Consider the following 13,502-nt stretch of genomic DNA (forward strand, 5'->3'; position numbering starts at 1 on the left):
CCCAGCTTCAGGGCTCTTCCTAGGAGCTGTCCCTAAAGTTTCATCCCACCTCCACTGGACCCTGCCCACTTGCCTGCTCCTTCATTTGTGGCTCTCTCCTCTTCCTCATTCTTCCCACTAGGCATCTGGGGGCAGAAAGATGGGGTTCACTGATGGCAGGGTGAGACAAAAGAAACTGTACACTTGATCAGCATGGAAGGGACACAGTTATGTGGAGTAATTCAACATTAAAATCATTTTGACAGGAATTTAAAGATACATGCATGGGCTGGAGAGAGAGTACAGTGGGTAAGGCACTTGTCTTGCACACTGCTGACCGGGTTTAATTCCCAGTACCACATCAGGGTCTCCTGAGTCCTGTCAGGAGTGAGCCCTGAGCACAGAGTTAGGAATAAGTCCTGAGCATCACCAGGCGTGGCCCCAAAACCAAAAGAAAAAAACACACATTCAAACACACACACACATACAAACACAGGTCTTGTAGGGAAGAAGGGATGTGGGACAGTGAATGCTCAGATTTCTCACTCACCAACCCGCCGTGCTCCTGTGGGAGTCTCCCATCACTGTTCTTCTCCCTGGGAGGATATGGGGGCACTTACTAATGGTCATAACAGATGGGCAAGGCTGGTGGGGGGTGGTCACTGCCTAGGAGCAGATTTTCCCTAGGCCCCCTGCTTCTGCCCTCATCCTCACAGTCTGCCCTCAGAGAAGCCATGGGGGTCCTGTCAAATCCTAAGTGTCACAACCCTCCTTTGCTCACAACCATATCTCCCATAATTTAGGGTAAAAAAAACCTTGCTAGGGAGATCATGCAGTGGGCAAGACATTCGCCTTGCATGCAGCCAACCCCACTTTGAAACCCAGCACTGCATAGGGTCCCCTGAACCCCACCAGGAGTGATCCCTAAGCAGAGAACCAGGAGTAAGCTCTGAGAACCATCAGGTGTGGCACAAAAGCCAAACAACCAAACCAAACCAAACTGCAAACCTAGTCTTGGCATATGCCACAATGCCCTTTATCTGAAGGCCACTTTATTTTCTTTTATTTCGGGGCATATCCAGTGATATATAGGACCTACTCCTGGCTCAGTGCTTAGAGGTTGTGTCTTTCAGTTGTGCTTGGGGGTCTATGTGGTACCAATTATTGAACCTGGGCCTTCTGGGAGCAAAGGCTAGGTTCAAACCTTTTGATTTGTGACCCCAATGCTCTTCATCTGATCTCCTTATTTCCCTCATGACCTCCTCTTCTATCACTCCCCTCTTTGCTCAGTCCATTCCATGCTATCCACTGAAGTGTTTCAGTTTGCTTTTGTTTTTGTTTGGATTACACCCAACTGTGTTCAGAGTTACCTCAGGGGTCACTTCTGGCAGTGCTTGGGAGATCATGGAGTGCTGGGGAGCCAACCCGGGCCTCCTGCATGTAAAGCATGTATGCTAGCTCTTTGAACCATCTTCCTGGCACTCCATGGTATTTTTCACCCCAAAGATTATTTTTGTTTCTTTTGGGGCCACACCTGGCAATGCTCAGGGGTTACTTCTGGCTCTGCAATCAGGGATTATTCCTGGTGGTGCTAAGAGGACCATATGGGATGCCATAGATAGAACCCAGGTCAGCTATATGCTAGGCAAGTGCCCTATACAATGTACTACCTTATCTCTCTAGCCCCCTCCATGACATTTTTCTATGTGCAGAGAATATTATCACCTCAGGACCTTTGAATTTGCTGTACTCTTGCTGGAATGATCTTCCCTGAGAAATCTTGTATGACTCAGGGCTGGAGAGATAGTACAGCAGGTTTGTCTTACACAACATGGATTCAATCCCAGCACACTATAAGGTTCTCCAAATTCTGCCAGGACTGATCCCTCAGTGTAGAGTCAGAAATAAACTCTGAGTACTGCCATTTGTGGCCCCCAAATTAACCCCAAATATGTTAAATTAAATTGTATTGCATGTGGCTGACCTGGGTTTGATTCCTCCGGCCCTCTCGGAGAGTCCAGCAAGCTACCAAGAGTATCCTGCCCACATGGTAGAGCCTGGCAAGCTACATGTGGTGTATTCGATATGCCAAAAACAGTAACAACAAGTCTCACAATGGAGAAGTTACTGGTGCCCGCTCAAGCAAATCCATGAACAACAGGATGACAGTGACAGTGACAGTGTTATCTATCCACATGTTGGTATTTTCCCTGCCTTCCTCAGTTAGAATGTCAGCCCTAGAAGGCAACGATTCTCAGCTTTCCTTGACCCCTACTGGCTCCTCAGACCTTGGCCCAAGTCAATCAACAAACATACAGTGAATTAATGAGAACTGGCAGATTGGCCTTGGACACCAACCTAACCAGGGTGACTAAGATATCTCTGGTGATGTGAGATGAGTTGAGGGAAGTTTCCATTTAGAGATCCTGAGAACAACTGTCTTGGGGGTAGAGCCAGAACTCACCTGCCCTTGTCCTTGGCAGTGCCTGCATCTCCGCTTGCCAGATTGTCCACAGCAATGGCCAGAAATACATTCAACAGGATGTCTGGGGTTTGCTCAGGCTGCAAAGGATGGAGAAGGGCCTGCCCATAAATCACCCAGGTTTCCCTATGGTCCCCTCCCCAAGCCCCTGCATCCCTATTCAGTCTCCCAAGGCTCCAAGGATACAGTTGCCGCAGATGAAGAGGATGATGAAATAGATGCACACCAGCATTCCTGGGAAGAAGGGGCCCCCATAGGCCATGATACCATCATACATGACCACATTCCAGTCCTCTCCTGTTAGGATCTGAAGGTGGAAGATCATAGTGGGGCTCCGGGGACTCTTCTTCCAACATAGTTCCCACCATGAACCCACCCATTATTGGGTCTCTAGGCCTCACCTGAAACACAGTGAGGAGAGCCTGGGGGAATGTATCAAAGGTACTTCGCTTGGTATGGGTCTGGTCAAAGTTGAACTTTCCCCCAAACAGCTGCATGCCCAACAGGGAGAAGATGATGATAAAGAGGAACAGAAGCAGCAATAAGGATGCGATGGATTTCATTGAATTGAGCAGGGATGCCACCAAATTGCTCAGAGAAGCCCAGTGTCTGCAGCAGAGATGGAGGGGAAGATTGGCAGGCCAGCCTGGAGTCAGAAGCTGGGGCAGGGTACTATCTAGAGGTGCAAGACAGCATGGGCTGGGCTAAAGGAGGCTTTGGTTTCAGAGTTTGAAGTGATTTTGGAGTGAGGTAAAAATGAAAGGTAAGTATACTATTGAATTTGGGGGGTAATGTTGGTGTTAGGGATGTAATGGAGGATGAAACAGAAGCTGGTGAAGTTAGAACTAGGTTTTATCTGGGGTCAGGGTTAAGGATTTGAGCTAAGGACATAGTTGGGATAAAATTGTATTGTTTGAGGGGAAGGAAAGAGGAAAGGGTGGGGATGAGATTGGAGTGCTGAGGGTAGAGAAAGGCTGGTATACATCAAATCAAGGGTTGTGATTAGTGGCAGGGAGAGAGAAGATTGTAGATGGATTTGGGATTATGCATTTGGGCTGTCAATGAGCTTGGGAGAAATTTGTGGTTTGGGGGTAGAGTTAGAGATGCTATTATGGTTGCACACTGAGGATGGAATTGGGGCTGGGGATGAGTGTTATGTTGGAATTGAGATCAGAAAGTGGTGAGGTGCAGAAAGGGGATGGGGAGGTAGCAGAAACCTGTTGCAAAGGATTCAGATCTCTGGGGAAGGAAACACTTGATTTTCCCTGATTTCTGGGGTTCTCCAGGGCCAGGAAGGGGTTCTGAATGCACTAAAAGACCCGTGGCTGAATGAACACTGAAACAGAGTTCTCATTAGAGGTGGGGTGGGAGCAGTGTTTGGGGCCTCACTCATCATCAGAAACACACGCACACACACACACACACACACACACACACACACACACACACACCTGGTGACCTTAAAGATCCTGAGGAGGCGCACACATCGAAGCACAGAGATGCCCAGGGGCTGCATGGCACCCACTTCCACCAACGTGGTTTCTAGAATGCCCCCACAGACCACAAAGCAGTCAAAGCGGTTGAAGAAGGAGGAGGCATAGGTAGAGGGGCCCAGACTGTACAACTTGAGAAGCATTTCCACAGTGAACAGAAAGAGCAACACTTTGTTGGCATACTCTGTGGAGAGAGAAGGAGGGTAACCTGGGCTGGCTAGCTTTCATGGAGCTATGTAGGGAGGTTCAGACCATTGGGAGATGCTAGGATAAACAAAGCAGACACAGGCAAAAAGTTGGGTTAGGGCTGGAAGTGAGGTGGTAGGTCAGAGTGGACAAGAATTTTTGTTTGTTTTGGGGACACACCTGGCTGTGCTCAGGGCATACTCCTGCTCTTGTATTCAGGGATCATTTATGGAAAACTTGGGGAACCCTATGGAGTTCTGGGAATCATACCCAGGTAGGCTGCATGCAAGGCAATCACCTTTCCCACTGTACTATCACTCAAGCTCCAGAGTGGGCAAGATTTTGAGGGGCCTGGCGCTGGGGTAGAGCTGGGGTGGTTTGCCCCAGTCAGTCACTTTAATTTGTTTTGTTTTGGGGCCACATCTGGTAGTGCTCAGGACTTACTCCTAGAAGGTTCAGGGGTGCCTTATGGGGTGCCAGTGATTGAATCTGGACCTGCCATGTATAAGGCAAGTGCCCTACACACTATACCATGGCTTTTAACTCTCAGTCTCTTTAAGTAGAAAAACCTCCAAATTCCCAATCAAGGGGAGTTCAAGTCTACTGATTTGTTGGAAGCAGAGCTGGTTTGAGGATTGCAGTGAGAAATGTTTTCAGTATTAGTGTTGGAGAGGAAGTTAAAATGAATAGTAAGGATGAAATAACTTTGTGAGCCAGACATTTTTCTAAGCAATTTTCACTTAAACTCATTGAATCCTCCTTACTACCATTGTAATGAATGCTGTTATTATGCCTCATTGGGTACAGCAGGCAATTGAGTCATGGGTTTAACTTGTTCCAACAATGCTGTGTTGAGAATATGGACCACTAGGCTGGGAGATTGTAAGGTGCAGGCAGGGTGGTGGCCTAGATAATCCCCAGCACTGTAGGGCCCAAGAAGTACTATAATCGGGTCCTTGAACTGAACAGTCAGCTTATTTGGTCAAGAATAAGTGGAAGGCTGGAGAGATAGTACAGTGGGTAGGATACTTTTCTTGCACTCATCTGTCTGTCCTGGGTTCGATCTCTGGCATCCCATATAGTCCCCTGAGCCAACTAAGTGCAGAGCCCAGGAGTAACTTCTGAGTACTGCCAGGCATGGCCCAAAGACAAAAAATAAAAAAAAATAACTTGTTCTTTAAAAAATATAATCAGGGGCTGATGAGATAGCATAGCAGGTAGGGCATTTGCCTTGCACGCAGCCAACCTGAGTTCGATTCCCAGCATTCCATATGGTCCCCTGAGCACTGTCAGGAGTAATTCCTGAGTGCAGAGCCAGGAGTAATCCCTGTGCATTGCTGGGTGTGACCCAAAATGCAATACATATATATATATATTTTCAATGGGGAGGCCCCTAGACCTCCTGAGCACTTCTTGGGAGACCCCCCTTTGGTCCCCTGTCCACCCCAAATGAACCTGGACTCTGGAGCCAGTTTGCTAGGCACTAGTTGAGTCTGGGGAGTAGTCAGTTACTCTTTTGTGTGTGTGTTTTGGGGTCACATCCTACAGTGTTTGGGAGCTACTCTCAGGGTCATTCCTGGCAGTGCTTGGGGTATCATGTTGTGTCAGGGATCTGACCCATGCCTCTCACAGACAATTATGGACTCTAGCCAGCCAACCAGCTATTTCTCTGACCTTATCACTTAGCACTTTGTGCTTAGTACTTAGTGCCTTTGTTAGTACTTAATTTACATTTGCTTGTGGTGAAAATTAATTGAATTAGTACTTATTTTGGTTTTGGGTGACACCTGGATATGCTCCGGGATTATTTCTGGCTCTGCACTCAGGAATTCCTCCTGGAGGTGCCCGGGGAACCATTGAGATGCTGGGAATTGAAGCCAGGTCAACTGAGTGCAAGGCAAGTGCCCTACCCACTGTACTGTTACTTCAATCCCTGAATTAGTACTTATAAAGTGCTGAGAACACAGTAGGTGCTACATCTGTGTAGCTCTGAGGCAGGATGTGAAGGGCTAAGGCCTCTCAATTCATTTGGGCTGGAGGGAAGTGTTTGGGAGAACTAAGGCATACTTTCTTAAACTGTGGGTTGTGACCCCAAAGAGGGGTAACTGAATGTGGGGCCTTTGAAAATTTTGGCAAAGAGAGGCTTCTGGGGGCTGGAGTGATAGCACAGCGGGTAGGGTGTTTGCCTTGCACATGGCCGACCCGGGTTCAATTCCCAGCATCCCATATGGTTTCCCGAGTACTGCCAGGAGTAATTCCTGAGTGCATGAGCCAGAAGTAACCCCTATGCAATGCCGGGTGTGACCCAAGAAGAAAAAAAAAAAGAAGAAAGGCTTCTGATGTGCAGTGACCAACAATTCATTTAAAATCAACTGTGTAGGAGTCATAGAGATAGTACAGCGGATAGGACACTGGCGTTGTACGTAACCAAACTGAATTTGAGGGACTGGAGCGATAGCACAGCGGGTAGGGCGTTTGCCTTGCACGCGGCTGACCCAGGTTCGATTCCCAGTATCCCATATAGTCCCCCAGCACTGCCAGGAGTAATTCCTGAGTGCATAGCCAGGAGTAACCCCTGTGCACAGCTGGGTGTGACCCAAAAAGCCAAAAAAAAAACACTTAATTTGATACCCAGCACCCTATATGATCCCTCAAGCCCAGGCAGGAATGATCTCTGGGTGCAGAGGCAGGAGTAACCCCTGTGCACAGCTGGGTGTGACCCAAAAAGCCAAAAAAAAAACACTGAATTTGATACCCAGCACCCTATATGATCCCTCAAGCCCAGGCAGGAATGATCTCTGGGTGCAGAGGCAGGAGTAAGCTCTGAGCACCTCTGGATGTGGCCCCCAAACAAAATGACAATGTTATAAAATAATAATAATAATAATAATAATAATAATAACTAAAATAATAATAAAGCCAACCACATAATGAACCTGTAAACAGTTATTACAGTGCTTCCTAGGGTTGTATTTCTCAAGTTAAAGGTGTGGTGGGACTGGAGATCTATACCACAGGGACTTACCTCGCTTGCAACCTGGCTTTGATCCCAGGCCCTGAATGAGTCCCCCAACGCCCGCCAGTAGTGATCCCTGAGCACAAAGCGAGGAACAAGCCCTGAGCACTGCCAGGTGTGTCCCCTCGCAAGAAAGAAAAAGAGAGGGGGTGGCAAGAAGGGGGAAAGGTCTCAGAAGCTCTGGCAAAGACACTGTAGAGATCCTGGGGTTGCGTTCCTTATGGGAGGGAATTGGGGGTTGAGGGAGCGGGCTGGCAGGCTGGGCGCCGCACCCTGGATCTGGGTGAGCCACTTGGGCTGCCCATGGTGCTCAGAGGCAATGGTCAGCGTGTTGAGAAATACAAGTAGCAGCACGGCCCAGTAGCAGGCACTGGACTTCACAGCCCGTCGGCAGCGCAGACGAAGGCCTCGGTTGGCTCGGCGGAGGTGGCGGCTGTGGGAAAAAGTGGGTCCTCGTCAGCTGAGATCACCTCTCTAATTTGTTGCTGGTGGGCTCAGAGGTGGGACTTGAATCATGGGGACCAGGAGTCCCACAGAATTCCCAGCTTACCAGACTCTGGTTTTCATGATCTTGTTTCTGGAAAAGAGGGTGATAGAAAGTGGGTGTCATACAGGGCTGAGAGGTACGGAGGCAGCTGGGCTGGGAGGTTTGTGTTGGGAGGTCGGGACATTTGGGGTTTGGAGGTGAGGTTCAAGTCACGACCGAAGGCAGGTCTGGACTAGCTTCTGGACTGGATCAGAGGTTAAGGGCTGTCGGGGTCCCCTTACAGGCAGCGTGTACAGTTGGACAGAGCCCCCTCTTCATCTTCTTCATCCGCTGGGATCTCTGCCATGGAAGCAACATCACTGGCTGTTGGCAGGATGGAAGCAGTAGTCAGGCTAAAAGGAGCCATAAAGAGTTCTGCCTTTGGCTTTCTTTACTGTTGGAGCATCCCAACCCTGGCCCAACTAGCCACCTACCCCGACTGCTCGTGGAGTGTGTGGAGCGGGTGGAATGGCTAAACCAGCGCAGGCGGCCACGTCTCCTACCAGTCAGCTCTGCCAGCTGTGGCCCTGAGGAGGAGAGGAGACAGCGGGAAGCATGACATGAGGCTGGGTTAGGGTTCTGCGTGTGTAAACGTGTGTGTGTGTGGCGGGGTGGTGGGGGCGGGGATCTGGACTCTTGGTTCTGGGTACAGCTTTAGAAAGAGACCAGGATCTGGTCTGGTTTCTGTGTTTCAGGTCCTGTTATGGCAGGTGAGTCTAGATTTGAAACAGATCAGAGTTGGGTCTCAGAAGAGGAGCCTACATGGGTGGCAGGCATACAGAGAGCAGGGAATGGGTCAGCCTGGGGTGCCTACGGTGACCAGCTCGGCTCTCTTCAGCCATAGAACTCAAGTGGTTATCAGCTGAGGGATCGTCGCCATCCAGCTCCTCAGCCTGCATGAGCCAATCCAGGTAACCCCTGAGGTCCTCCTCCAACTGCTGCTTCTCCCGCAACTTCTGGAAGTCCCCTCGTGCTTTTGCCTTCTCTCTCTCCTTGGAGAACTCCCTGAGAGAGAAGAGGACAGAGACGTGGTGAGGGACTCCCCTGGACCCCTGGCTATGGTTTGGAGAACATACTAACTTTAGAGCCTTGGCACTGCCTGGTCTCTTTATTTGGAACACGCGTTCCTCTGATATCCACCTGGCGGCCGCTCCCTCCTCTCTTTCCCATTTTTACTCATAACACCTTCTCCAGGAGGCCCTTCCTGGCTGTTCCTATTTATAATCGCAAGATTTCCTCATTCCTATCTTTAGCTTTCCTTTCTTTCGTTCACATAGATTCCATAGAAAACAATCCCACATATAAGTTGGAGAGATAGCCCAATGGGTTGAGTGCAGGCTTTGGATGCTGGAGGCCTAGGTTCGATCTCCTAGCACTGAACATTCATAGAAACACGGCCAGGAGAGATGCCCAAGCCCCACCAGATGTATCCTCCCAAATTACCCCAAAGCACAAAATCTTATGTATGTGTGCGTCCAGATGGACACACACATTTATGCTATTGTTATTTCTATTGTTTTTATTTGCTCGGCCCTGCCCTCAGCACCCTGAGCCTGTGCTGCTGTTTTAAAGCATGGGGCCAGGGTTCTTAAAAATGTCTGCTCGGATTAAAGGAGATTAGGAGTGATGTGCTTGTGTGGACATGCAGTGTCCACTTATAGCCAAGACCAGGCTGGGCAGTCCTGCAGTGAAAGAACTCTCTGGGAACAGACATAGAATCAACCTTCTGTGATTGTTTTTGAAAAATGAGGCATGTGCCTGTGCGTGAGGCGCTGGGCTGGCTTCTCATGATTCCTGTACCCAGCACCTCTCCACCAGAATGTAACACACAGGACTTTGGGGGCCAGAGTAATAGCACAGCAGGTAGGATGTTTGCTTTGCATGCAGTTAATCCAGGTTGTATCCTCAGCATCCAATATATCCCCTGAGTACTGCCAGGAGTGATCCCTGAGCACAGAGCCTGGAGTAAGCCCTGAGCATGCCAGGTATGGCCCAATCAATATCTGCTTCCCCTCACTCTCCCCCAAGATAAAGAAAGTAGAAATGTTAATCTGTAATTCCATTCTTGGTGGGGTTTTTTTTTGGCTTTTGGGGTCACACTTGGCGATGCTCAGTGGTTACTCCTGGCTTTGCACTCAGCACTTAATTCCTGGCAGTGCTCAGGGGACTATGTGGGATGCTGGGGATTGAACCTGGATTGGTCATGTGCAAGGCAAACGGCCTCCTCGCTGTGCTATCTGGCCCCATGTGATTCCATTCCTAAGACATTGCCTTGCCCACAGTAGATGTTCAATGTACAAAGGTGGGAATTGCAGAGATATTTCAAATGGAGTTTGAAGGATGTCTGGGACATAGAAAGGAGCTGAGAGACAGATAAAGAGAGTGCTGGCTACACTCCTCACCCACTCAGAACACCAAGGACCAGGTTGAGGACAAAGAAGGACCCAAAGATGACCAGGCTCACGAAGTACAACCAAGGTAGCTCGTACCCCATGGCATCTTGCATCTAGGGAGAGAGAAAACAGGTGTCCTCAGGGTATGCAGTCACTCCCCCGACACTCAGGGTCAGAGGGGGGAAGCTGTGAACCCTGTCAGCCAGCAGACCACCTCACCCAGTAAAGCACATCTGTCCAACCCTCCATGGTGACACACTGGAAGACTGTCAGCATGGCAAAGAAGAAGTTGTCGAAGTTGGTGATGCCTCCATTGGGCCCTGCCCAGCGCCCACGACACTCAGTCTGGTTGAGTTTGCACATGCGCCCGGAGCCCAGGGACGTGCAGGGTGATGGGTCCTCCTCTGCTTCCACATCTGCTGGGAGACAGGAACTCTGGACTCCAAAGCACCTCAACCACAGTCCCTGCCACACTGGGGCCCATCTGGGAAGGTCCAGTCAGGAATTTACTTTTTTTGGTTTGATTTTGTTTTGGGAGCTATACCCTGTGTTTCTCAGGGCTTACTCCTGGCTCTATGCTTAGGGATCACTCCTGGCGGGCTTTGGGGATCATATGGCGTGCTGGCGTGCTGAGAATTGAACCTGGGTCGGCTGCCTGCAAGACCAATGCTTTACTGCTTTACTTCCTCTTTGATCCTTTTTATTGTTGTTTTGGTTTTAGGGTCACACCCAGCGGTGCTCAGGGCTTACTCCTGGCTCTGCACTCAGGGGTCACTAGTGGCAGTGCTAGGGGGACCCGTATGGGATGCTGAGGATCAAACCCCAGTGGGCTATGTGCAAGTCAAGTGTCCTACCTGCTGTATTATCATCACTTGGCCCCAGACCCTTCTTGTTTGTTTGGTTTTTTTTTTGTTTATTTCTGAGTCACACATCATGGTGTTGGGGTGTGGACCACTTCCAGTGGTGCACAGGGGACCATGTGGTGTGGGACCTGAATCCAGAGCTCCTTGTAAAACACACTTGCTCCAGCCCTTTGAGCCATCTCCCAGAGAAAGCTGGGGTAAGATTTCTGATCCTAGGGCATTTGGGGGGAGTCCCTGCAAAGTTTGGGGAAGTATCCTGTCAGTCACAGACAGGCAGGAGTCTGGTGGAGTGCTGTGGATTTGGGTGGTCTCTGGACAAGAGGGTGGGGGCTTATTGGGAAGGAGGCTGGATGAAGGATCTAACCCGCAGGACCTTGACCTATGGGTGGAGTCTGGTGATGCGGCAGACCTGTCTGAGAGAACAAGCTCTCTCTCTCTCTCTCTCTCTCTCTCTCTCTCTCTCTCTCTGTCGCGGGCGTGGAACAACCCGCCAACCCGCTGTGCTATCTCTCCGGCTCCAATCTATTTTGTGGGGATTAGACACACTGTGCTCTAGGGTCGCTCCCGGCAGTGCGGGAGGGTGGGGTGGGGGGGGGTGGAGCGGGGAGCAGGCAGGATATTGAATAGGGAACTGGGTTCCGGGTATTTTTTTTCCCGGAGGGTGGAGTTTGAGCCTGGAGGCGGGGTCTCGTGAATTATCCTGGGTTTCAGCGAGCCGCGAATCTGGGCCCTAGGAACCTAGGCAGCCTTCTCTGTCCCGAGAGGGGTGGGGTATCTAACCCGATCCCAAGAAGTAGCACGTCTTGTGCATGCGTCCCAGGAAAAGCTCGAGTCCGATGATGGCGTAAATGATAATGACGAAGAGCACGAGCAGGGCGATGTGCAGCAGCGGCACCAGTGCCTTCATGATGGAATTGAGGACTATGTGCAGACCTGAGGGGAGCGAGAGGCCAGCCGGGGAGGGATGGGATCACCCCAGCCTCTTTCCCTGCACCCCCTCCCCCTACCCCGGGGGCGGGCCACTCACTTGGGACCCCAGATACCAGCCTCAGTGGTCTCAGCACCCGAAAGGCCCGCAACGCCTTCACATCGAAGCCCCCTGGCTTCCCCCCAGTGTGAGGGGTGTCACCCGGCCGTCCGGGACCCTGCTCCAGGAGCACGCTGAATAGCCTGATTGGGCGAGCACAAGCAAAGAGGCGGGGATAAGACCTTTAGACCCTTGCACCCCCCACCTTACCTTTCTCCGCGGAAAAGCAAAAGGCACCGCCACCGGGAAAGCAGGCAAGCTTAAAAATTGTTACTACTCCTAATCTTGGCTGCCGAACGGGGTGGGGAGAAAAAAGTGGGTGGGGGTAGAATCTTCAATAGTCACTTTTCTGAGCCCAGAATTCAGTGGGCTGTGGGGAGTGGGGGGAGTTGAATTAGGGTGGGATGAAATGGAATTAGGATGGGGTATCCCTCCCAGACACGCACCCGACCACCACGATGATGAAGTCAAGTAGGTTCCAGCCGTTGCGGATGTAGGCGCTGGGATGGAGCACTAACCCGTAAGCCACGATTTTGAGTACCGTCTCCACCGTGAAAATCACCAGGAATACGTATTCCACCTGCTCCTGAGCGACAGGGCAGCAGAGCAGGGAGTCACCTGGAGGTGGAATTTAAGGGGGTGGGGGCTGCGGGGAGGTAGAATTGGGACCTAGAGGCACGTGGTGCAGGGGAGGGTGGATTGGACCCCGGAGACACGGGGTCTGGCTGGAAGACTTGAGGTGAGGCCTGACTAGGTCTGAGGGCTGTTAGCCCGGGGCGAGCCTCACCAGGTTGTGGTTGGCCGTGTTGGAGTCGTCCTCTGGGAAGGGGATGTAGACACCCAGGGCCACACAGTTGGCAAAGATGGTCAGTAGGATGAGGATGTCAAATGGCCTCAGGTGGGCACAGTCAAGGATGAAGGCAGACCAACCTCAAAACTCCCACATCACCTTGGGGCCCTTCCCACTCAATGTCGACCATTGAATGGAGGCCACCCACCCTGGCACTACCAGCTCCTGCCCTGACCACCTCCTGCCCGTCCTCACTCTTGCTATGATTTACTTTTGACCTCCTGGTGCCCTTCATCCTTCTCAACTCCTTTCTTTCATTTCCCCTTTGGTGTTTGGGCCACACCCAGAGGTCCTCAAGGCTTACTCATGGAGCTGTGCCACTTCTGGTGGGGCTTGGGAGGACTCTGGCATGCTGGGATCGATGCAGGGTCAGTCACTTTGAAGGCAAATCCCTTACCCACTGTGCTACCCTTTCCACTCTCAACTTCCTTTCTGATCCAATTCTTTTGTTCTTGTTGTTTGGGGGCCATACCCAGAGAATGCTCAGGGCTCACTCCTGGCTCTGAGCTCAGGGATCACTCCTGGTCAGGCTCAGGGGGCCGTACGGGATTCCAGGGGTTGAACCTGGGATGGCTCTGTGAAAGGCAAAGCCCTTGCCAGTTGTACTAGCTCTCCAGCCCCTAACCCAATTCTTAATCCTTGATTCTGATCCCTGGTGACCTCAGACCTTCTCCATTCCAACCCTGA

At 50.8% G+C, this 13,502-nt stretch overlaps 1 protein-coding gene across 1 annotated transcript in view; it reads right to left on the minus strand.

The window, feature by feature from the left end:
• Positions 1-13,502, minus strand: part of CACNA1F (calcium voltage-gated channel subunit alpha1 F) — a 40,631-nt gene that overhangs the window by 22,590 nt on the left and 4,539 nt on the right. The window contains 17 exon segments of the mRNA XM_004606451.2: positions 74-125; positions 530-575; positions 2,444-2,525; positions 2,648-2,768; positions 2,863-3,070; positions 3,913-4,138; positions 7,429-7,589; positions 7,707-7,733; positions 7,925-8,035; positions 8,113-8,209; positions 8,497-8,687; positions 10,085-10,188; positions 10,295-10,491; positions 11,719-11,871; positions 11,966-12,108; positions 12,412-12,551; positions 12,753-12,858. Coding sequence (XP_004606508.2) covers positions 74-125; positions 530-575; positions 2,444-2,525; positions 2,648-2,768; positions 2,863-3,070; positions 3,913-4,138; positions 7,429-7,589; positions 7,707-7,733; positions 7,925-8,035; positions 8,113-8,209; positions 8,497-8,687; positions 10,085-10,188; positions 10,295-10,491; positions 11,719-11,871; positions 11,966-12,108; positions 12,412-12,551; positions 12,753-12,858 — 2,165 coding nt within the window.

The sequence above is a fragment of the Sorex araneus genome, chromosome X, assembly GCF_027595985.1.
Source record: "Sorex araneus isolate mSorAra2 chromosome X, mSorAra2.pri, whole genome shotgun sequence".
NCBI classification, from domain to species: Eukaryota; Metazoa; Chordata; class Mammalia; order Eulipotyphla; family Soricidae; genus Sorex; species Sorex araneus.